The 25,127-nt window shown below is 37.3% G+C and overlaps 1 protein-coding gene and 1 non-coding gene across 2 annotated transcripts in view; one reads left to right on the top strand and one right to left on the bottom strand.

Annotated features, from left to right (window-relative positions):
* Positions 1–18,301, top strand: part of TMX1 (thioredoxin related transmembrane protein 1) — a 28,528-nt gene extending 10,227 nt beyond the window's left edge. Inside the window, exon 8 of the mRNA XM_012758032.3 lies at positions 4,699–18,301. Within this exon, the coding sequence (XP_012613486.1) occupies positions 4,699–4,877 (179 nt within the window). The 3' untranslated portion in view covers positions 4,878–18,301. The remainder of the gene's footprint in view (positions 1–4,698) is intronic.
* LOC142871808 (small nucleolar RNA U13) lies at positions 8,198–8,302 on the bottom strand. Its single transcript, XR_012919992.1, has one exon. It is a non-coding gene; the product is annotated as a small nucleolar RNA U13 (small nucleolar RNA).
* Positions 18,302–25,127: the final 6,826 nt, after the last annotated feature.

The following is a 25,127-nucleotide window of genomic DNA, read 5'->3' as shown; positions in this document are numbered from 1 at the left end:
TAACTGCTCCTATTTTGTAGTTGAGGAAAATAAGGTTCAGAGAGATGAAGTAGTATTTTTCCACAGTCACACAGAGATGACAGAGCTGAGGGTAGAACTAAATCAGACTGGTGGCTTGATATTTATTCTGTTATGCTGCCTTTTTTGATTGTGAGTTTATTGAGATCTAAATTTTTAAATGAAATCAGTGGAAATTGCATTTATGGTATACATTGTCCCTTGGATGACTGATAGGTCATCTTTTCATTTTCTGTGCAGTTGTATTGATACCAAAAGGGACCAGCATAAGGGAGGGAATCATTTTATCCACCAAGGGCCACTGATCTATAGGAAGAAAATGTAAGCACAGATTACTTAGAAGACAAATTTATTGTAGGGTTTAAGGGTTTTTTTATATATTTTTATTTTAATTTATTATTTTATTGCAGCGTATTACAGGGGTACAAACATTTTGGTTACATGTATTGCTTTTGTACAGTTTGAATCAATGTTATAAATGTGCCCATCACCCACATACTGTACCTGTTAGCTGTGAATTTACCCAACCCCTCTGCCCCCTCCCACCTGCTTGATTTCTGTTGAGTTTTACTAACGTATATACATATGACTGTTGATCAATTAGTTCCAGTTTAACAGTGAGCACGTGTTTTTCCATTCTTGTGATACTTCATTTAGAAGAATGGTCTCAGTTTAAGGTTTTTGAGATGAAATAACTATAAAATGTTCATTTACCAACTTTTATATCAAATATACAATATAATATTTGATTTAGTAAATACAACAGATAGGTATATAAAAATATCTATACAGAAGGTCTCTTACCTATCATGGTTCAACTTACAATTTATATATATATATATATTATTTTAGTTTTTCAACTAATTTCTTTCTGTTTTTTTTTAGTAGAGACGGGGTCTTGCTCTTGCTCAGGCTGGTTTCAAACTCCTGAGCTCAAATAGTCCTCCCGCCTCAGCCTCCCAGAATGCTAGAATTACAAGCATGAGCCACCACGCCTGGCCTCAACTTACAAGTTTAAAAAAATTTTTTAAAAAATATTTATTTTTTAGAGATAGGGTCTTGCTCTGTCACCCTAGCTGGAGTGCAGTGGCATAATCATTGCTCACTTGAATTCCTGGGTTCAAGTGATCTTCTCGCCTCAGCCTCCTGAGTAGCTAGGCCTACAGGTGCGCACCACCATGTCTGGCTAAAATTTTTTTTTAATTTTTATTTTTTTAGTGATGGGTCTTGCTATGTTGCCCAGGCTGGTCTCAAACTTCCAGCCTCAAGCGATCCCCCTGCCTCAGCCTCCCAAAGTGCTTGTATTACAGGTGTGAGCCACTGTGCCTGGCCCAACTTAAAATTTTTTGACTTTACAATGGTTCAAAAACAATGTGCATTCATTAGAAACCATACTTCAAATTTTGAATTTTGATCTTTTCTGGGACTACTGATAATGCCATACGATATTCTCATGATGTTGGGCAAATTAGGTTAGGTTAGGTATTTTAAGTGCATTCGAGTTATATTAGGATAGGTTAGGTGTATTACATGCATTTTTTTTTGAGACGGAGTCTCGCTTTGTTGTCCAGGCTAGAGTGAGTGCCGTGGCGTCAGCCTAGCTCACAGCAACCTCAAACTCCTGGGCTCGAGTGATCCTCCTGCCTCAGCCTCCCGAGTAGCTGGGACTACAGGCATGCGCCACCATGCCCAGCTAATTTTTTATATATATATCAGTTGGCCAATTAATTTCTTTCTATTTATAGTAGAGACGGGGTCTCGCTCTTGCTCAGGCTGGTTTTGAACTCCTGACCTTGAGCAATCCGCCCGCCTCGGCCTTCCAAGAGCTAGGATTACAGGCGTGAGCCACAGCGCCCAGCCTACATGCATTTTTGACTTAGGATATTTTCACCTTATGATGGATTTATTAGGAGGTAACCCCATCGTAAGTTGAGGAGCATCTATATTATGTTTGATTTTCTTGGTTACCTGTTCTGTGTTCATTCTCACCTAAATCCTGTGGCTATCAGAAATTCTTTAGGGTGATCAATGTGCAACTGGCCTTGGATACTATAAACGTACCAAAGTTCATACTGAATCACGCAATGTGTAGACTGAATCATTCCTGCCTGATTCTCTTCTCTGTCAAAGTTGTCTGCCAAATGTTTACTTTGGGAGTTTGTGTAGAGTGATTGCTCTATGTAAGGATGTAGGTGTTGGAATCTGAGTTGCCTTACCACTTAAAGCAATCTTGAGAGTATATAAGACTTACCTAGAGAATACCTAGAGAATGTGTTGAAACAGATTGCTGATCCCCATCCTGGGTTTTGAATTCAGAAGTTCTCTGGTGGGGCATTTTTAACAAATTTCCAGGTGAAGTTGATGTTGCTGATATGAAGACTACTCTTTGAGAACCATTGTCTTTGAGAAAGTGGTTACCAACCAATAGGAAATTCTATAGTCCCTGGACCATGAAAGAGCTTGTCTTTTGGTGTTGGCCATATAAATTCTTAAAAGAATACTGACTCTGGCTCTGGTAAGCTCCCTTCTATGGAATATATTGTGAAATGTATAACTGGTATTTGCAAAAGGGGCTAAGTATTCTCAAACAAAAAGGGTAGGAACAATGAATAGGCACAATTTTAGAAACTTCCTAACAGTGGAACCTAAGGAAATGGCAGAGGTGACACTCTACCTCTTTCAACAAGTTACAAGGAAATTCATTTCTTGGAAATTAATTTTTAAAAATGAACTGACTAGTTCATGTCAAGCTACTTATGTTTGTCTCTCCTCTGTTACGACCCACAATAAAGTAACTAGATAAATCTGTACCTTTAAATATCTGTTAATTTGGAGAGATTGAAAGGCATAAAGTAATTGGTTTTCTGAATGCCTCCCCAAATGAATTAAGCAGAAGGCAGCATGGTCTTTGAGCTAGAGAGATCTGATTGGGGATCCTAGTGCTACCACTTAAAAAAGCAGTATAATAGGCATTTCCTAACCCCTGAGCATGTTTCCTTCTCTGTGAAATGGAAATAATTATACTTGCCTCATTGGATCATTGTGATGCAAGATAAGTATGTAATTCTCATATTATTACATATATTGCTAATAAACACTCAGTGTATATTCACTGTGGATATGATATATAATTTGTTTTCCTTTAGTGACACAACTAATAGATATTAATTCAGACTTTAATGTGATATTGTCCCTTATATAGCAGGTCACATGATTTGAGTTGTTTTCCAGGATGTGTGTTTGGGTTAGATTTTGAGTTGGTAAGGAAAGAAACCTAACTCAGTCTACCTTTAAGAAAAATAGGAATCTCTATAGGTCATGTAGCAAGTAAGTCTGAGGGCAGAGTTGACTGTCATCTTGGAGCTCAAATGATGTTAAGATGCTTTGTGTTTCTGAATTACTGAGTTCTCCATATCTTTATTTGTTCCATTTTCAGCTTGCCTTTTTCCAGTCAGCATGAGATGATTATAGAAAGCCATAGCTCACAATCCTAGCGTAAGAAGGAAATCCATTTTCTTCCTATACCCACTATTTTGGAGAAATTCTGGTGCACTCCATTTGTGTAAAGGGCTCACTTCTTGGAACAGTCACTGTGAATCAGGGTTTTTCAACCATGACACTATTGATATTTTTGGCCAGATAATTCTTGATGGTGATGGACTGTCTTTTGTACATTATTCAATATTCAACAGCATTCTGCTAGTTGCTGGTAGTACTGCCTGCCTCAGGTGTGAAAACCAAAAATATCTCCACTCATTGCTAAGTGTTCCTTGGGGGTCGAACTTACCCTTGGTGGAGAGCCACTGCTGTAAGCTGTAATATTCACCCGAACCACAAGAGATGAGGCATAGGGAAGGTGCTGTTAACCCAACAGAAAGAGGGGGTACCAGGAAGACTGAACAAAAGATTTTCCAGTTGTCCACTACTAATAATTTTTTCCCGTAGTTAGTTCTACTTTATTAACTCCATCCTAACCTGTGTTCCCCTGTCCCCCCTGAATTCTGGATTGCCTAGGGTTAGGGGTAGTCTGAGATTACTGAACAGAGTAAAGCTCTTTGGCCAGTTCTCACTATGTAGTGCTCTAAGCTTAAGTTAACTAGCAACTGGCTGTATAAAAAATAGAAAGAGTATATATATGTATATATACTTATATATTCCTTTAGCTGTACATTAAGATTTGCACATTCTATTGTCTGTAATTAGACCTTAATAAAATGGCATAGATGGGGATGGGGAGGGAAAGCACATTTATGAGAGCAGGAAAAAATGTGGACAAGAATATAATCTTAAACTGAAAATTTGTGATTCCTATTCCCTTGCAAACTAAAATAAGGATAGTGTTGATGTTTTAGTATAATTATTGACCAAGAGATTAATAGCAGGTTAATATAAGATAGTTCTGTCCAACCACTATTTTCTTACATATTCATAGCATTAATGTCAGTTCAGTTTATAAATAGGTAATTTGAATGAAGTTGGTAAGTAATACGGCTCCTCCAAATTTTATTTTTATATCCACTGAGTTTTTTTGGTCTTATTTTTAATAATATCTTCCTTTTGGAAACCTAAGCACTATAAATAAATGCCAAAGCAGTTTATAGGTGTATGAGTCATTGTATCTTAATTTTACTCTAAATCGAATACATCAACAAAAACACATTTTTGATCTTTGTCTTTAAGAAAAAATATTACCAGAATCTTCTCAACCTTTGAAAAAAGTGGAGGAGGAACAAGAGGCTGATGAAGGAGATATTTCAGAAGAGGAAGCTGAAAGCAAAGAAGGAACAAGCAAAGACTTGCCACAGAATGCCATAAGACAGCGCTCTCTGGGTCAATCTTTGGCCACAGATAAATCTTAGTTAATTTTTATAGTTATCTTAATATTATGATTTTGACAAAAACAAGATTGATCATTTCTTTTGGTTTAAAGTGAACTGTGACTTGCTTATATATTCCAAGGTTCGGTCTAAATTGTCATTAGATTGAACGGTCTACATTCAGAAAATAAAAGCACTAGGTATAATTTGAAATATGATTTAAGAACCATATGGTGGTTTAAGCAACTTTTTAATTTTTGAAAAATCTGGTGCCAAGCAATAAGATTTGTGTATATTTGTTTAATAATAACCTATTCCAAGTCTGAGTTTTAAAAATATACATTTCCCAAGTATTGCATTATTGGGGTATTTAAGAAGATTAGAGAAAAAGATTTCTCATTTGATATAATTTTTCTTGGTTTCACTGTGTGAAAAAAAGAACATATTTCCCATAAATGGGAACTTTGCCCATTATCTCAAAAAATATGTATTTCAGTGACAACTCTGGTCTTTTTAGAGATGTAATCCAAAATTTCCTCATTTTTAGATTATGTAACTAATAAAAACTACTTTAATTACAGTTTTCTGCACATGATAGTACTGGACATGCTATTGATTTTGGAAGTTTTTATAAGTTCATGGTATCCTCTTGATTCCTATAAAGGTTTGCCCTTTTTGTTCAGTTTATGGTTTATATTTTTCTTATTTGTCATGGGTTACATTTTTAATTTTTCAAAATGGATGATAATTTCCTGGAAATGTTTTTCATGTTTTGGTGACAGTACTTCTTGTTATTACAAACTGAAGTTTACAGAGAGATCCATCAAACTGAGCTATCTGTAGATAATTTGAAATTATGAAGTAGCCATTCACTTCAGATTTTGTGTCATTCTTATTGAACTTTTTTTTTTTTTTGGATGTGAAGTAAACATTCCTGATTTTTATTTGATGTGGAAAAACCTTGGTATTTTACATTTTGAAAATTCACAGTAACTTAATTTGATACAAAATAAAGTTTGCATTGTACTCAGGAAAAAGCATCTTCTAGTATAAGTTTAAATGTATCTTTGTCCTCATATATAGGAAGTTCTTAATTGATTTTGTCTGTATGCTTGATATTTAAAAATCATAACATTTTTATCTTTTAAAAAGACAAACTTCATATTTCACTGTTCTTTCTTGACTGCTAGTATTGTGTGGTATTTCTCAGGTGGAAATCAGCAGGATGGAACATTTAGTGTATTTTCACTCCTTAAAGAGTTAGAACATATATTTTTCACCGTACAGCCAGGGTAGGGGTGCCGTGGAGGACTGCATTTGGCACCAGAATGGGAAAAATCATAAATGCTCACAGTGATCCACTGACCATTTTGTAATGGATGATTTCTGTAATGTCCCCCTTTTTCAAGGTTCTTTTGCTGTGTAAATCTATTAGACTTACAGAATCATAGTGTAATACAGTTTTCTTTAAAAGTCTCTCCTTTAGAATATTAAATATTCTGCCATTGAAGAGTTTGGATTTGTAATTTGCGATGCCTTAGAATAATATTCTAAGCACAAAATCAACTTTTCTAAGTACTTCACTAAAGCTGAAGACCAGTATGATTATTTGAAGACCAGTTGCTTGTTTGAAAGTATGCTTTATTGCTTTGTATTTAACAGTGTTCAGATGAAGAGTTGTGTGTCAGTATACATGTACTTGATATGTGTAATCAAGTCTTTCTGTTACTTGAGTTGATGGAAGAAAATAATGCTCATTAATCAAGCATTCTATTTTTTAGTGTTACATGTGACATTGTCAAGTTTTTAATTAGATATATTACGGAAAATTAAAAGTAGGCTGAACAGATAGGGTTTCAATATTTTAGGATACATACAATCTCACAGATCTTAAAAATTGTCACTGTAGGCTGGGAGCGGTGGCTCGTGCCTGTAATCTTAGCACTTTGGGAGGCTGAGGTGGGAGGATTGCTTGAGGCCAGGAGTTGGAGACCAGCTTGACAAACATATCAAGACCTCATCTCTACAAAGAATAGAAAAATTAGGTGGGCATGGTAGTTTGCACCTGTAGTCCCAGCTACCAAGAAGGTGGGTGGGCCAGGTGGTTCTGAAAGCCCAAGAGTTTGAGGTTACAGTGAGTTATGACACTATTGCACTCTAGCTTGGGCAACAGAGCAAGACCCTAGCAAAAAAAAAAAAAAAAAAAAAAAAAGATTGTTACTATAGATATTTGAATAATTTTCTGTTAATGACAGGCTTACAGAATGTTATGGAACCACAAATGCTTCAGGAAGGATTAAAGTGCAGTACCAGTAACATCCTGGAGAATTACAGCTCACCCACCCTCCGTAATCATTCAGCTTTACCACTAAAGTATTGTAAATTCTGGTCTCTAGTGAAAATGCAGTGTTATACCACATAATTGCCTAAATACGTAATGATCTATCAGTAAGACTGAAAAAAATTGAAATGATTCCAGAGTATATCCAATAGCTGCCACTCACTGGGTACCTACTAGAGGTTTACTAAGTTGTTTTCCTTTGTTCATTTAGTCCTAACAACTATCATTTAAGATAGGTAAGCATTACACATCTTTCAGATGAACAGGCTTAGAGTTACGGTAGAATTGGAATCTACTTCTGCCCCATTTTTGTCCTGTTTTTCAGTATGAGTGCTGAAAATTCAGCATATTTGGTCTTAAAATGTCACTCCTATCAAATATAGAAATCCATGATATTCAGAAATGCTGCAATTATTCAATATTTGCAGTCTTGTGATGTTGCTTACTGCAGAAGGAAAGTTATTACAGTAAATGATGCTTTCAAAAGCAATTTTCTCTCAAGTTAGTTGTGTCCTTATTCAACCCTGTGCATAAAGTTATAGTTCTGGACTTAATTACGATAAGATCAACATTTTTGAATGAAGATCTCTACTCAACTTTTAGGGTTAACTAGGACATTCTAATTTATCCCCAGTCAATTTAAGATGGAGTTATTAAATTACTTTTGATGTCTTTTGTTAAGATAATTGAGTTAGATAATTTTAACTAGTGGTCTTAGTGATTGTAATTTTAAAAGTATTTTTTTAAATTGAACATCTTTGCAGATGTATTGCATATCTTGCAACTTGTATTTATTTGAAACAAGTTGGAAGCTTGATAATATGTAAGTAGCAAGGTCAAATTACATACTTGAACAGATATAAATTATTCCCTCTCATTTTCTTTCATTTATTTTTAATTGACAGATAATTGTGTATAATTATAGAATGTAATATTTTTGTCTATTTACATTATAGAAAGATTTAGTCAATCTAATTAACATATTCATCACCTTACTACATTATTTCTTTTTTTTTCTTCCCATCAGATGAGTAATGTGCTGACCTCAAAACAATGTTTGAGAGAGGCATATCTCACACATGCATGTGAAAAACCCAATCATCATGCTTATGAACTACAAAAGGATGTAGGATTTTTTTTTGGTGCTGGAAATGTTAATAATCTAGCAATTTTGAAATATACAATATGTCATTACTAACTTTGGTCACCATGCCGTGCAGTAGACCAATAAAACTCCTCTTGTCTAACTGAAATTTTGTATGATCAACATCTTCTCTTCCTCAGTCACCCTACCCGTGAGCCGCTAGTAACCACCTTTCTACTCTCTGTTTCTATGAGATTGACTTTTTTAGATACTCCATATAAGTGAGGTCAAACAGTATTTATCTTTCTGTGCCTGGCTTATTTCACTTAGCATAATGTCCTCCAATTCCAACTATTTTCTTGCAAATGACAGAATTTCCCATTTTAAGGCTGTGTGGTATTCCACTGTGTATACACACAACATTTTCATTATCCATTCATCCATTGACAGATACTTAGGTTTTTTCCCTATTTTGGTTATTGTGAGTAATGCTGAAATGAACATTGGGGTGCGGATTGATTTCAGTTCCTTGGGATATATAACTGGAAGTGGGATTGCTGGATCATATGGCAATCTTATTTTTATTTTTTTGAGGAAACTCTGTAGTCTTCCAAAATGCTGTACTAATTTACATAACCAACAGTGTACAAAGGTTTCCTTCACATCCTCGCCAATACTTCTTATCCATCTTTTTTTATAATGGCTATTGTAATAGGTGTGAAGTGTTATTGTGGGTTTAATTTGTGTTTCCCTGATGTTAAGCATTTCTTCATATATCTGTTGGCCATTTGTATCTCTTTTGAGAAATGTTTGTTTAGATCCTTTGCCCATTTTTAAATAGGGTAATTTATTTTTTTCCTATTCAGTAGTTTACTTTTGGAGTCTCTTGAAGAAATCATTGCCATGATCAATGTTGGCACCCAGCCTTCCTACTCATTTTTTGTTTTTGTTTTTTTTGAGACAGAGTCTCGCTTTGTTGCCCAAGCTAGAGTGAGTGCCATGGTGTCAACCTCGCTCACAGCACCTCGAACTCCTGGGCTAAAGCAATCCTGCTGCCTCAGCCTCCCTAGTAGCTGGGACTATAGGCATGTGCCACCATGCCTGGCTAATTTTTTCTATATATATTAGTTGGCCGATTAATTTCTTTCTATTTATAGTAGAGATGGGGTCTCGCTCTTGCTCAGGCTGGTTTTGAACTCCTGACCTCGAGCAATCCGCCTGCCTCGGCCTCCCAGAGTGCTAGGATTACAGGCGTGAGCCACCGCGCCCGGCCTGTTCCTACCCATTTTGATATGGATATTTTCTCAGTAGTCCGGTGTGTAGGAGTCTTTCAACTGGATTCTGGCTTTCCCTCAGAATTGATCTAAGTGTTGGTGTTTATTCAGTGTATCTGTGGAAGGAAAGTTAGTCAAGAGCCTCCTATTTTGCCATGTTTCTTATGTCAGTCTTTTAAAATAATTGTTTATTTTGATTCATTAATTACAAATGATAATATCAATATTTTGGCTATTAAAATGAAGTCAACTTGGATGGGGTGCAGTGGCTTACTCCTGTAATCCCAGCACTTTAGGAGGCTGAGGTGGGAGGATTGCTTGAGCCCAGGAGTTTGAGATTAGCCTGGGCAATGTGGAGAGACTCCTCCTCTACAAAAAATTAAAAAAATTAGCTGAGCATGGTGGTGTGTGCCTGTCGTCCCAGCTACTTGGGAGGCTGAGCCAGGAGGGTCGCTTGAGCACAGGAGTTTGAGGCTGCAGTGAGCTGTGATCATACTGCTGCACTCCAGCCTGGGTGACAGAGCAAGACTGTCTCTAAAAAAATTTTTTTAAAAGAAATCAGCTTGTATCTCCTTTGTATTCGTTTGGCTGTGTGTGACATTACTTTTAAGCCTATTTTCATAGTGGTATCGCAACTCAGACTGGTTGTATCCTGAGAATGAAAACATTAGTAATGAAAATACAAGAAGTAAATTGACCAAATAGAAGTTTGACTTACCTAAAACTTCATTAACATTTAATTAAGAGAGTCATAGATTTAACTTCAGTGAAAATATACTTTGAAGATAAACAATGTATTTTTAAACCTTCCTAGATTTGGTATTTTTAATAAAGCATGTTAGAAATACGGTTATGAGTAGATTAGTAAATAAGCTCAAATCCTTAGGATGACTTAACATATTGCCACCTGGACATTTCAAAGAAACTCTCCAAACTTTAGACGTCTCTCCTCTCTCACACAATCAAGTATATATTTCTTGGTTGGAAATTTTAATTGCTCTTAACTATATTGCCTCCTACCCCAATTAATATTCCCTATACCACTTTAACAATCAGCTGTTCCGTGAACATTCCTCACATTCAGTCTGTTGGTTCAAGAGTCAGATCAAATTCTTTAAGTCCTTTCTGGACCACAGTCATTTTTTTCACAAACTATAGTGTGCATTTTATCATTCTCTGGTAGTTAAATCACATTTTGTCTTGTAATATTTCTTCTCTTGCATTTATCATGCTAACTAGCTGGATGACATTGAGCAAATGATCATACATCTCTTGTCCTCAATTTATGTGTAAAATGATTTATGAGATTTCTTCTCTACCTTTAACAAGATAATCAGTACTTTCACAATTGTCTCCAAAACTTGATTGTCAACTCCTGGAGGCCTGAGACTTGTTAGTTTGAGACAAACTGTAGTGTTGTGGAGGAGACTTCTGGGCATTGATTTTCAAATTTGTAAAATAAAACAGGTCCTTAGGCACTAACTTACATCCTCTTTCTACTGAGATGGTAGAGCAGGAAAAGAAAGGCTGTCCTGCCCTTGACTCTCATAGTTAACACAGTTGTGTCACTGTAGTAACATGGTCCCATCCTTCACGGCAGAAGCCAGATTTTAAGTCCTTCATCCATCTTTCTCTGCATTCATTCTTCAGAGGCAGCTGACTACACCCTTCCCTGCTAGGATTGAATTTTGATTATTAAGACACATGCTAATCTAGTTTAGCAGTTGACATCGTCAATGGACACGTGGTCCAGTTTGAGCGAATGAGATGTTGGGAGCTTCTGGAAACATCTCATCCCTTAAAAAATGAGACTCAGAGAAGAGACATTTCTTTCTTCTGGAGTTTGGTATAATCTGGATATGATGCATAGAATTTTGTGGTTGTCCCACAGCCTGAAGATGAAGATAATAAATAGGAGGGCAGAGCCAAGAGAATCTCAGAAAAGCAAAGCCTAAAGCCCTGGACTAAAACACCTCAACCTCTGGACATCTTATTTGAGATAATTTTTCTTATTCCCTAACCATTTTGAGTAAGGCTTTTTAGTTGAAATTAAAACATGAGCATGGCTGTCACCTCTCTGGAGTTTGTGAACAATGGTGTCTTGATTTAATTTAAGCCAGCTTGGTTCCTGGTTTATTTCATTATCTGAAAGTTCTCACTTCAAGCTAAGGTTTACTTCTCTCTCTGATATTCCAAGGTCAAGTAAAAAAATTTATATATGTGGTTAAAACTAGTGTGTGGGCTAAAGCAAATAGGTACTCTACATATAGTGGGTAATGAGAGGTTAAATGAGTATAGTTTTCCTTGTTGGGATCTTGTGCATAATTTATTACACTAATGTTCTGTAAGAATTAGAGATGAAATCCTAGAAGCTAAAAATAGTGTGTTTTGGGTTCAAATATAGTTGTTTAGTGTGAAATCAGGCTTTGAGCCTAAAATAACCTTGTTTGGCTGCTTTACTCCTTTTATATTTGGATTTCATGTTTAGTGAGCGCATTCTTATATATCATTTAGACAGTAACTAGAGTCTTCTCAGAATGGTAGCAATATAAGTTTGAAGGTGGTGAGAGGAATTATTTTGCCATTTTGTTCCATTTGGGGAGGAGGAAGGAAAGGATGAGATATGTTTGTGTCATCTGGAATGTTTCTTAGTCTAATGTTTATGACAGTGGATTCCAGTTCAATAATCCTGATTAATAGTCTATAACTTGCATTATAACTTGAACCATTTTTAAAGTATTATTGTGCAAACCTGTCAAGAATGTGATTAGTTTTTAAAATATGATTTTCAAGCTCGTTGTCAATACTTGCTTTGATACCTTATTGCTGGAGAAGCCAAATTACTTGGTAACTTTTAGTAATATATTGCATACAAGCATTTTTAGTTATGTTCAATGTTTGTATGTGAGTTGAGGTTGTTAAATGGCCTCAGTTTTCAGGCTGATTTTTAATTTGAGGATGTGCAAGCTGCATAAAATGATGTGTTACTTTTTCTCATCCTTGGATATGAGATTTCAGAGAAATTATAGTGTACAAGAACAGGACAGTGTGGTGCATTTTTTCATTAATCTTTAGGGCTGTCCTTTATTCTGAGATTATATCCTACTTCTTAATGTTTTAAAATGAAAAATGCTAGTAGAGTTTACAAAATGACCTTACTTAGTAAAGTTAAAAGTTGACAATTCTTGTATCTAAAGTTTGGGGAATTTTACTGGATTATAACATTTTGAAGTCTGGAAACCACTTACCTAATGAGAGATGAATAAACTGAAGTTTCCTCACTAGGCAGCTCATAAAATGCAGGTAGAAAGAATTTGTATCTCTTCACAATCAATAAAGTTTTCATTGAGTAGAGTTATTGGTTATACTACTATAAAGTTAAATAGAACCTAAAGTCTTTGATTAAAAAAGGCTATTGGATTAAGAGATCTATCAGGTGACAGTTTGTATTACTGTGCTCCTCATGCCTATAGTAATCTCATCATTCTTTTTTTTTTCTTTTTGAGACAGGATCTTGCTCTGTTACCCTGGCTAGAGTGCCATGGTGTCAGCCTAGCTCACAGCAATGTCAAACTCCTGGGCTTAAGCCATCCTTTTGCCTTAGCCTCCTGAGTAACTGGGCCTACAGGCATGTGCCACCATACCCAGCTAATTTTTTCTATATATTTTTTTAGTTGTCCAGCTAATTTCTTTCTATTTTTAGTAGAAATGAGGTCTCGCTCTTGCTCAGGCTGGTCTCGAACCGCTGAGCTCAAATGATCCACCTGCCTCAGCCTTAATTTTTCTAATTTTTGTAGAGATGGGGGTCTCACTCTTGCTCAGTCTGGTCTTGAACTCCTGACCTCAAACAATCCTTCCACCTTGGCCTCTTAGATAATGTTCTAGGATTATAGGCGTGAGCCACAGTGCCTGGCCTCATTGTTCTTCATGTCTGTGTGAAAAAAAGATAGATTCATCAAAGTGAATGATTATCTTTGCATTTTAGTTACATCAGTAGGTTTCCACTTGTACATACAGGGAGGGAGGTCAGTTTGAATCTGATGCTTAGCACTAACTAAGGGCTGTAAAGATCAGTTGGGTATATGGGTAATATGAATATAATGAGGTTACTGAGGTTCTGTAGCTTTTTTCAAAAATTATTGATAGAAGCATCATTATAAAATTTATAGTAACAAGGAGATGAGCCCAAGTTAATATGGATAATATGGCACTATGGCAGGCAGCTTAATAAATGTTTGCTTAATGTGATTTTTCATTCTGCTGTGTGTTAAGCCACCAAAAAAAGCCCTGATTGTGCTAGTTATCCAACTTTGCAAAAAACAACTTTTAATAGAATATTTTATCTTCCATTTTATTTCACTGGTAACACTCAGTCCCATGATCCCAATGGATTTACCTTATCTGTAATGTGGGGTATTATAAAAACACTTTAATCATGTGTGTGTTGCTTTAGAGTTTACAAATAGCTTTCACATGCTTTGTCTCATTGTACTCTAATGGTCTTAATAAATGGATAAGGAGGACAGATATTTATTATGATTATTAATATTATTATTTCACGGATAAGGAAACAGACTGAGAGAACTGCCTGAGGTTATACAACAAGTAAGTTGTTAAGACTTGAACCGAGGATCGTTGAGTTTAGTAGAGCTCAGTGTTTCTCAAATTATCTTCTAAGGAACACTAGTCCCACAAGATATTCATGAGGAAGATTCTCATGCTCAAATGAGTTTGGGAAAGCATGCACACAGTATATTCTAGTTGGATGTTTACGGTATAGACTATACCAACAAGTCTGTACCAACAGGAGCAATTTATCTTTGTTCAACCTGATATTGCCCAAATTTATTTGAATGTAGAACCCTTTTTGTAAAGTAACAACTCTAAACATCCCAAGAAATCAGCATTTCTTTTAAAGTACACTTTGGAGGAATGTTAGTGTAGCAATTTCTCCTATGACACCTAATTTCCCCTATGCTACCCTAATCTTGTATGGGACCTGTCTATATGGCACGTTATAATTTAAGCTTTCTACTCTATAGTTCAGTGCTGTCTTCCTGAAAATATGCCAACATAATCCTATTGTTTAAGCAAAACTGAATTTATAGCTTACCATGATAAGGGCAATCACTACGTTGACAGAGTCTTGGGATGGTTTTAGAGAGAGGGAGAGCAAAGGCAGGATATTTAAGTTCTTAAAGTGGGTCTTTTTATTTGGGGGCTTGTTTATGATTGGACAAATTTGAGGCTGGGGGATTTTAAATTGAATCTTTAGAAGTAGACAGATAGTTAATGCTATCTGTTATTCTAAGAAGGGAGTAATTACTTTGATGAGTTTAAGTTCAGTAATTTAGTGTTCAGATAAATGACCTGGAGGAAGTTCATGAAATGAACAATAAACTTATTTGCCACTTTGTCTTCCTGGATAAGTTTCCTAGACTATTCATGACATGTGAGTGAAGACAGCTGAATAGTAAGTTGTTATTATTAACAGTAAGTTATGTGGGTGCAGATGGTTTCAGTTCTCAGTGTTCCCCTTGTGACATATGTGAAATAGATATTTGGTCTCTATCCCTCAGTTCCTGACACAGAGTTTTTAATATTGTTGTAATTTCCTCAATGATAGCGATAATAGGAGCATCTTTCATTTTAATGTATGATCTTATTCACAGTTCCTGATACAAGAGCTTCTCAGACACTTGGGCTCTCTGGAGTGAGGGATAAGAGTGTCATTTTATATATTAATGAGATGAGTGGTGGCTAAAAGCCCCTAGACAGCTTCAGGATAGGGGCTGGTTGCAGAGGAATTAACCATGTGATTAGAAAACTGGAACTGTCGGCCTCACCAGCTGTCCTCTCAGGAGGGGAGATGGGCTGGAGACTGAGTTCACGCACCAATGGCCAGCGATTTAATTAATCATACCTATATAATGGAATGTCCACAAAAATCCTAAACAAAGTAGTTTCGAGAGCTTTGGGGTTGGTGAACGTGTGGAGGTGCTGGGATGGTGGCATGCTCAGAAGGCGCATGGAAACTGCGTCCCTTCCCACATACTTTGCACTCTGCATCTCTCCTGTTTGGCTGTACCTGAATCGTATCCTTGAGGATAAACCAGAAGTAGTAAGCAAACCATTTTGTTGAGTTCTGTGAACCATTCTAGTAAATTATCGAGCCTGAGCAGGGGTTCATGGGAACCCCCAATTTAGAGCTGTCAGAAGTATGGGATGTCCTGACTTGTGATTGGCATCTGAAGTGGACAGTGAGATGGGGAAGGCAGCTCTGTGGGACTGCACTAAGTTTGGACAGTATCTGAATTAAATTGTAGGACACCAGAATTGGAGAATTACTCAGTATGGAAAACTCCCTTACATTTGATGTCAGAAGTGTTGTGACAATACAATAAACAGTTTTTCCTTATCACCCCATTATTATCATTCTGAAGGATTCACTACTAGGGATGTGATCAACCCAGATCTTCACTGCTATTTATGGTATCATGATCATGTGTCAAGTTTCCCAGATGATTGTTTCAGCATCCATCAACTGTTAGGTTTTTCTGTTCTTATTGTCGCACAATCATTTGTTCAATCATGTGATAAGACAGTAGCCGAACAGCAGTGTTTAAAACTTGTGATTACCAGAGCCAGTCGCAGTGGCTCATGCCTGTAGTCCTAGCAACTCCTGTGACTGAGGCAGGAGGATCGCTTGAGCCCAGGAGTTGGGGGCTGCAGTGAGCTATGAACACTCCAGCCTGGGTGACAGAGCAAGACCCTGTCTCAAAAAACAAAACAAAAAACAAGTAGCAATAGGGCTGAATTTATTTTAATTAACAAATTAAATGTACAACCAGATCCTTTGTGTTTATTTTAGTCTCCTTAGCTTTTTTGTTCCGTGCATAAAGAGACCCAATATTCTCTATCCAACATTCCACATGGGAAATATCTCCCTTAAAAAATTAATCATTTCTTTATTTGGGTGGTAGGTAAAACACTGTATGATTTCAAGAGGGAGAGTTATTTTAAAAAGTATACCTAGAAAAGATACTTAGAAAAGTTTCACTCCCCCTTCACTACTACCCTGTTTTCTTTATACTCTATTTCCACTCAGTCTTATAGGCAGCCTATCTCATTAATTGATGGTTTATTCTTTCTGGTTTTTTTTTGTACAAATGAATACACACACATGCACACACATATACACATATATAAAAGAGAAGCAAGTGTGTGTGTGTATGTGTATGTGTGTGTGTGTGTGTGTATGTGTGTGTAGCTTGTCCAGAAAGTATCCAGCAGTGTAACTGTTCTTGTTAACAATGGCTGGGTACACATATCTACGACATATGAAGTATCAACTATCTTACATGAAAGATTGCTATAGATATTCTTGCATTTCACTTTTTAAATTTAATGTGTCCTGGAAATCACTCTATATAAGTTCATAGAGATCTTCATTCTTTTTTATAGCTGCATAGTATTCCATTGTGTGGATGCATCATAGTTTATTCAACCACTCTCGTATGTATGGACATTGAATATCTCCTTTGCTTCCAGTATTTTGCAATTACAAACAATGCTGCAATGAATAACCTTGTGCATATTAATTTTGTATTGTTGAAGGTTTATCTTTAGAATAGATTCCTTTTGCTGGGGCAAAAGCCAAGTGCATCTATAGTTTTATTAAATATTGTCAAATTTCCTTTCAGAAGAGTTGTACCAATCTTCATTACTACTAGTAATGTAAAAGAATATCGTATTTCCCCACTATCTTACAAACAGAATTTATTGTCATACTTTTCAGTTTTTGCCAATCTGATAGATAAGAGATGCTATATCAAGTGTTTTAATTTGCCTTTTTCTTACTATAACTTTTTTCATATATTTACAGGCTATTTTATGTATTTTTGGTTGAGTTATCTGTTCATACTGGGTTTTTGGTTCTTCTTTCATATTCAAAAGCTGTTTACATATTAGGGATATATCTGCTTCAAGAATTTCTCCTAGTTTGTCAGTTGTCTTTTGACTTTGTTTATGGTATGTTTTTTTTTTTTCTTTTGCCATGTATTATCTTTTATTTTTGTTTGGTCAAATTATCAATCTTTTATTGCCTCTGTATTTATAAGTCTTAGTCTGTATACTAAGATTGGAGACAAATTTACTCATATTCTAGTACTTGTATATAAAGGGTTTTTTTTGGCACTTAGATCTCTGATATGTAAAAAAAAGTTTATTTTCTTATATTGCATGGAATATAGATCTAATTTTATCTTTTCTTCCAAATGGCTACACAGTTGTCCTGGTCCCCTTTATTAAAAAGTGCATCTTTGCCCCAGTGATTTGAGATGCCACTTTTGTCATATACTAAATTGCATGGAGTCACCTTTAAAGTTTCCTTTTTGTTCATTTTGTACTTTGTCTTGGTATGCTTTGTCTTATGATATCCATTTATTGCCTGTGGCCACAAATAATGTTCTGGGTTGGTGTTTGTTCTTCTGAAAGAATAGTTAATTATTGCAGCAGTAGTCTTGAAAGCTAGAGAAATTTACCTTCTGGCTATGTATTTATAAAACACTGTTACCCAAATTGAACCCATGGCTATGAGACATTATTCCTTCTGTCTAAATGTTATCAGTGTCTATTCTATTGTAAAATAATTAGGCTGAAATGAAGCTTTTTAAAATTAGTCTCAGTGCTACTTTGGAACCACTGTATTGAAACCTTGAAAAATGGCCTCATGAGCACTGGCTTTATTAAAGTTTATTGTCTTTGGCTTCTGGACTTGTTTCCTTAATTCAGCTGCTGGATCTAGGTAGACAAATTGTAATACCGTGATTACTGCCAGAGTACATTCATTAGAATTATGAGGTAATTTAATTTTCGTGTATACCTACATCCAGAGTGCAAAGTTGCCTGGCAACAGTAACGTCCTCATTAAAATTCAGAAAACCTGAGACAAAGTCCAGACATTGTTCTTCCAAAATGAATTTACACTGATGTTAGGAAAAACACCATCCTCCTAAAGAACAACTAGATGTTTAGAGAAATAGATTAATGAAGGCTAATGCAGTATTGTATCCTTTTTCCATCTTATAAGGCTGGTCTTAAGTATTTGATTAGTGCTATAGATCTGGCTTTGCTTACAAAGCACCCCCAATTCTTGGACTAGAAATTTCAGAGTATATGGAAAAGTGCCAGAGGAATTTTAACTTCTTGCCTTTATTTTGTCTGTCTATTTTAATACTGACATTTTAAAGTGATGAAGCAAGGTGTGGTGAAAAATGAAGCTGTAGTATCTATTATAATTTTTTTCTTTTAAAGGCATGTTATTCATACCTTTGACCTCTAGAGGGAGCAAGAGTTATAGTTGTTAAGCAGTAATAATTTCTGAAAAAGAACTCAAAGCTTTTCTCCCTCCCCTTCCCAACCCAGATATAAATTTGTTTCAGCAGGTGGGGCTATTTCCTTGGAAATAGTATTAGTCCTTTCATTCTCCAATCTTCCTCACCACCCTGCCTTTTCTCCCAATAAAGGTAGAGAGGCCTATGTGTTCTTTTCTCCCTATTCCTACCCAACAAGATATAAGAATGTGAGAGGGTCAGTTTGAATAGTTAGAGGGCCCTCCCGCCAGGTGGCTTCAAGGCTGAAAAGCTGATGTATCACAAGACCCTGCGGGTTTTTTTTTTTTGTTTTGTTTTGTTTTTTTGAGTTAGAGTCTTGCTCCATTGCCCTGGGTAGAGTGCAGTGGTGTCATCATAGCTCACTGCAACCTGAAACTCCTGGGCTCAAGCAATCCTCATGCCTCAGCCTCTCCAGTAGCTGGGACTACAGGCACTCACACATGCCATGCTAATTTTTCTATTTTTAGTAGAGGTGGGGTCTTGCATTTACTCAGGCTGGTCTCCAACTCCTGAGGGGATCCACCCACCTTGGCCCCCTAGAGTGCTAGGATTACAGGTGTGAGCCACTGCAGCCAAGATCTTGTGTTGATAGAAAAAGTCAAAGCTGTCAGAGAATGCTTTGTTTCTTGTTGTTTTCCTGCTTCACCAGGAGTTTTCTCCATGATGACCCGTCCCAAATAGGTGCTTGTAACTTTCTCTGGAATAAAAGCCTATACAATAATTGATGACCTAGTTTCAACATGCACATTTTCTCTCTCCTCTGTAGCTATTGCTAAATTCAAGATGGGTTTGTGGTGCCTGATTCTGGATCTTAAATGTTATGCTAAATCTAAGAGCTTGCCTTGAGGTAGGTTTGGGATTGGGTTTCGAGTTTTCCTCCTTTGTCCTATGATAGGTTGGCCAGTAGAGGCTTTCAACCTGGTACATTCTGTGCTGAAACTGAGCCTTTCTTCATATGTACTGTGGGTTGGACTTTAGGTATCATCTCTCTGCTGCTCACTCCCAAATTTTTATCCTCATCTTTAACCTCTCTTCTGAGTGGCCTGTTTAACATTACCACTTCAATGGAGTTTCAAATTTACAAAGTTCAAAACAGAATCCTTGATTTCCTCCCACCGCCCCCAACCTGTTTCTTCCCCAGGAGTCCCCATTCTAGTAAAATGGACCCCACCATCTGTCTATTACTCACTGAGGAGTCATTTTTGGTTTCCCCGCTTTTTTCACTTCTACCATGTAATCCATCAGCCAATTCTACTATTTCTGCCTCCAAAATATTTCCTAAACTCGCCTCCTTTTCCTTCTCTCTCCTGCTCTCCTCTTTCACCAGATAGCAAGCTATGGTTATCTCTCACCCAGAACGTTAGGATACTTTCCTAACAGGCCGTGATGGCCATGGTTTGGAACAATTTAATGTGCTTTTTTCTCTTATTTCTGAATATATCTGCCTCTAAGACAGGATAAAATAATGCAAATCAAAAGGAAGAGTTAAGATTTGGCTTCTGGCATTCAAAAATAGAGTTCTGCAGAGAGACAGTAGGCATGAAAGCTAGTCTTGGTAGTAAGAGAAAGGATTTTATAAATGTTTTTAGTTTCCATTTATATAGCAAGAACTAGGCCTGGAAGATTAGATTATAAATGTCTCCCATAATATATAGAATATTTGTTCTCCATTATGCTCAGTGATAAGGCTGGAGTTTAGAAGATGAGGGCTCTGATAACAAAGGCTGCTCTCCTGACTGAAAGATTTTTGCAGGAGGAAGACAGAAGGGAGACAGGCAGAGCAGGTAGGTGATCAGTTAGGTATTCTGATCTTCCTTCTGGGCTGCAGCCTGGAGAAAGGGAAGTCTGTTAAATACCTAGAAGAACTCAGAGGGCAGAGAGGCTTCTTCTTGACTTCCACTCTGGCACACTGGGAACAGGTTACTTGGTAGCTCTATAAGGGACCTGTCGGCCTACCTGGAGGGTGACCATGTGAAATAAATCCAGAGATGTGGTCAGAGAGAGTGATGTCTAATTTGTTTCCCGAAGCCTTTTTCTGTTCTCCTAAGGCATGAATGTAGAGTTGAGAGCCAGCACGACAAATGTGGGCCTGTTGAGATGGGCAACTCAGGGGCTTGAGATGCCAGGAGAGCTGAGATGAATGAAGCGTCAGACGAGTCACCAGAGTCCCACTGAGCTAAGAAGAGGGATAGACCAAGATGCACACCGACTGCAGCCTCAGTTATTGAGAGCTAATGACCAGGGGGACAAGGGACATTGCTGGGGAGCCAGAGGAACCAGAAGACCCTGCAATTGTTTTGAGAACTCAAATCCACAAAGTCATGTACACATGTCTTCCCCCAACAGTGTTCTGGGAACAGGGGTGGTGCTGAAACCCAGAGACTAAGCATGTTTAACCAAAGAGGCTGAGTGTTTTACTTAAAAGAAAGATTTACATTATTGTATTGATCTAAAGGTTATCCCTTGCCCCCTTTATTTCTCTGTAGTATGAAGAAGCTAGCAAGCAAGAAAAATTAGCTTTAGAGGAAGTAGAAGTCTAGTTTCTCTGCACATTGGAGTTCTAGGGTAAATTAATTGCACTCCTGCTATACTGCTTGTTTCCTCCCTCCACCCTTACTGCTACTGCACTGCACACTCACACAGCAGGCAGAATGGTCTTTAACAGTGTGAAAATCTGATCATATCTTCCATCCCAAACTTTGTAAGGCTTCCTATTGGACACAGAATGAAATACCAGGACCGCACTGTGGCACCCAAGGCCTCACATGATTTGGGTCCTGTCTTCCTCTCTGCCTGCATCTGGTAGCTTGTCTAAGCACAATGACCCTTCTGTTCCTTGTACAAGGTATGCTGTTTTCCATCTGAAACCTTTGTACATGCTGTTCATGCCAGTATCTTTCACTTGCTCTTCCAGACCCAGTTTCTACCCTTTCTCACCTTGCTCTATATGCCAGTAGGCTGACGCTATGAATTGCATTGAAGGACACTCTTGCTTTCTGTTGGAATTGCCAATGGGAAGCACCAGCCGGAGATTAGAGAGAGAGGGAGGAGATATTTATACAGTGTATTTACTCCCCTGCTCTTTCCTGGCTAGTCACCTTGGGATTGGCTGCATCTCTTTACCCAAGGCTGCAGCTCCTATTAGGGACCCTCTGCATCTTTGGTGACCACTCCTCCCTTTGCCCCCACAGACTGGGTATGCTCATGGCTCCCCCACCTTTGTTAGCCCTGGGTAGCGCTAGTTACATTAAACCTTCTCTGCACTTTTGTACATAATCCCTTTGGAGTGTCTGCCAGACCTTGATTGTCATACAGCTCCAGCTGCAGTCTCCTCTTGGGCTCTCTGCATACTGGTTCGTTCTTCTAGAGACTCCGGTCAGATGTCACCTCCTCAGGCAGGCCTTCCCCGACTACCCATCATCTCAGTGCCTATTCTCATGTCCTCCATCCTGCACTTCACTGTTTATTTATTTTATTCAAAAATTAGTTTCATTGTGGTAAGAATTGTTAACATGAGAGCTACCCTCTTAAATTGTTTACATATAGTATCGTTTTACATACATTATTGTTTACGATAGGCACAATTCTGTACTGCAGACCTCCAGAGCTTATTCATCTTGCATAACCGAAACTTCATACTTGTTGAACAGCAACTCCCCACTTCGCTCTGCCTTTCCCCCCTTGGCAATCTCCACTCTACTCTTTGCCTCTGTGTGTTTGACAAGTAGTGGAATCATGCAGTGTTTGTCGTTTTGCGACTCTGCCCTTCACTCTTTTTAACAACACATTTTTAATTTGTTGCATTAAAATTATGATAATCTGACACTCTCTTTGTGGTGGATTTGTTGTTCACTTGTCTTTTCTAACTGGACTGTAAGCCAAGAGCGTAGTAAGCCTTGTCTGTTTCACTCGCTGCTGTGTCCCCAGCACCTGGAGAAGAGAGAGGTGCTGCACATGGGAGGAAGATAATACTTTTTTTTTTTTTGAAGGAATGAATGAAGAGCTGAATTTTCATGTTCTTGAGAAGCCTGGAGCTCAAGGCAGTCATATCTGGGGCTGTCAAAAATAGATCAGGAAGTTCTCTCAGTTCTTTGTACCTTTATTGCATCAAGGTGTTAATACTGCTTCTCAGGTACTGTTTGTTAACTAACTCAACCACTGATGCTTAGGAAGTAGAAAAGGAGATACCAAATAACTGTTTCAGATTAAGCCCTTTTAGTGGGAACATGGAAGGATGTTCCATACCATTCAAGCTCGCTGTCTCCTTTACCTATTTCAGGTGTGTCCAAGCTCAGCTGGGAATGGAAACTGCTTTGCAATTCTTTAAAATCTTGAAGCCATAGAATTGGGGATAGTGCAGGAAGAATATCACAAAACTTTGATGTTAGAACTGGAAAGTGTGCTTTGAGAAGACTGCGTTGGAATGCTTGGACTGCATAAAAATATCAAGGTGAGTGCCTAACAGAGTGGTTCTCAACATTAGCTGATTGTCTGAGTCACCTGTAGAACTTACATAGATCTCCAGGCCCTGACTCGTAAACTCCAAGGGTTGAGTTCAGGAATCTGTACTTTTAAAAAGTTCTGAAGATGCTTCTGGGGCACAGCCAGGGTGAGAGCCACTGGGCATAAAGAGAATGGGCCCTGCTTAGATCCGTAAATCCAGGGAGCTAATTATGTTGTTTTAAATTTCCTGAGCCATTAGCACAGACTGATGAGCCAAACACTTTTATGTTGGGATCGATAGATGTTTCTTCTCCTGTCTTTGGGAAGTATTTCTCAGTAGCAACTGGGGTCTTGAAAAAATGGCATTAGAAGGCTAGTATTAATTTTAGTTTATAAAGTGAGAAATCGAAATTTTGGAAGGTTAGCAAACTTATTTGACCACAATGGCATTGAGACCACTCTTTCTCCCTTTAAGCCTCATTATAACTTGGGTCCATTGCATAAAACTCCTTTTATTGTAAAACAAGACCCCCACCATGGTCCTGTAGACAGTTTTCTTTGTTTTCTCTTGTTCCTCTTAATCCTCCCGTACCTATTTCTATAAAGGGCAACTTCATCAACAAGCTTGGCATTGCTTGATAGGCCCTGTCTTCAGAACCCTTCTTCAGCTTGTTTCTTCTTTGTTTGTTGCTTATAAAATAGCAGGCATCTGTGAACCAAGCTAATGTGTTCATTGGTCCATGCCACCGTCTAGTCCTGTGTGCACATTCAGGTTTTACAAGTTCACAGTAATATCACTGTTAGAATTCTGTGATATATATCTTCCATTTATATTATGCCATGAATACTTTAAAAATCAAGTTTAGGGGGAGAGGGGAGGAGGGCGGGGTAAAAACCTACCTAACAGGTACAATGAACACTATTTGGGTGATAGGCACACTAATAGCCCTGACTTAAGTATTGTAAAAGCTATTAATGTAACAAAAACGTTTCTACTCCCTTAATATTTTAGAAGAAAAAAGAAAAAAATCAACTTTACTGAGGTGTAATTTACATATAATGAACTACACTCACTTAGGTACAGTTGTACAAGTAGTTGAGTCTTTACAAATGTGTCCATGTTGTAACTACTGCCATAATCAAGATATTTTTGTCACCCCCAAAAGTTCCCTAATACTCTACTATAGTCAATCTTTTCTTCCACTTTTGGTGCCAGGCAGCCACTGATCTGCTTTCTGTCACTACAGATTAGTTTATATTTTCTAGAATTTCACATAAATGATATCATACATAGATATAACTTTGTGTCTCATTTGTTTTACTCAACATAATATTTTTAGATATAAATTGTTCTCATTTTGCTCTATTCTTTTTTTTTTTTCCTTACCTAATCTTTATACTACTGTCACCACCTCTGCTCTCTTAAATCAGATGACTTAACACATTAACTACCATGTGAGTTATATTTAACTTATGCTGGTTTTGGGCCCAGGGCCTCATGAAGCATATGTAACTCACATGTCACTTTACCTTGGGAGCCACGCACCTTGGGAGTATTTCAAGTTGCATATAACTGGCTCACGTAAAACAATAAAAAATAACAAATTTTTCATTAAGTTAGAAGGGATCATTTTGTTTTTAAAATTTTTATTCTATTTTTGTAATAAAGCACTGTGGCCCTAAGGAAAAAAAAATTTTTTCTAGCATGGTAGTCAGTGTGTTAAGCTTGGTATGTGTATTTCCATCCCTCTATCA

Source organism: Microcebus murinus, chromosome 6 (assembly GCF_040939455.1).
Source record: "Microcebus murinus isolate Inina chromosome 6, M.murinus_Inina_mat1.0, whole genome shotgun sequence".
Lineage (NCBI taxonomy): Eukaryota > Metazoa > Chordata > Mammalia > Primates > Cheirogaleidae > Microcebus > Microcebus murinus.
The sequence above is the reverse complement of the archived record's forward strand: the minus strand, read 5'-3'. Positions and strand labels throughout refer to the sequence as shown.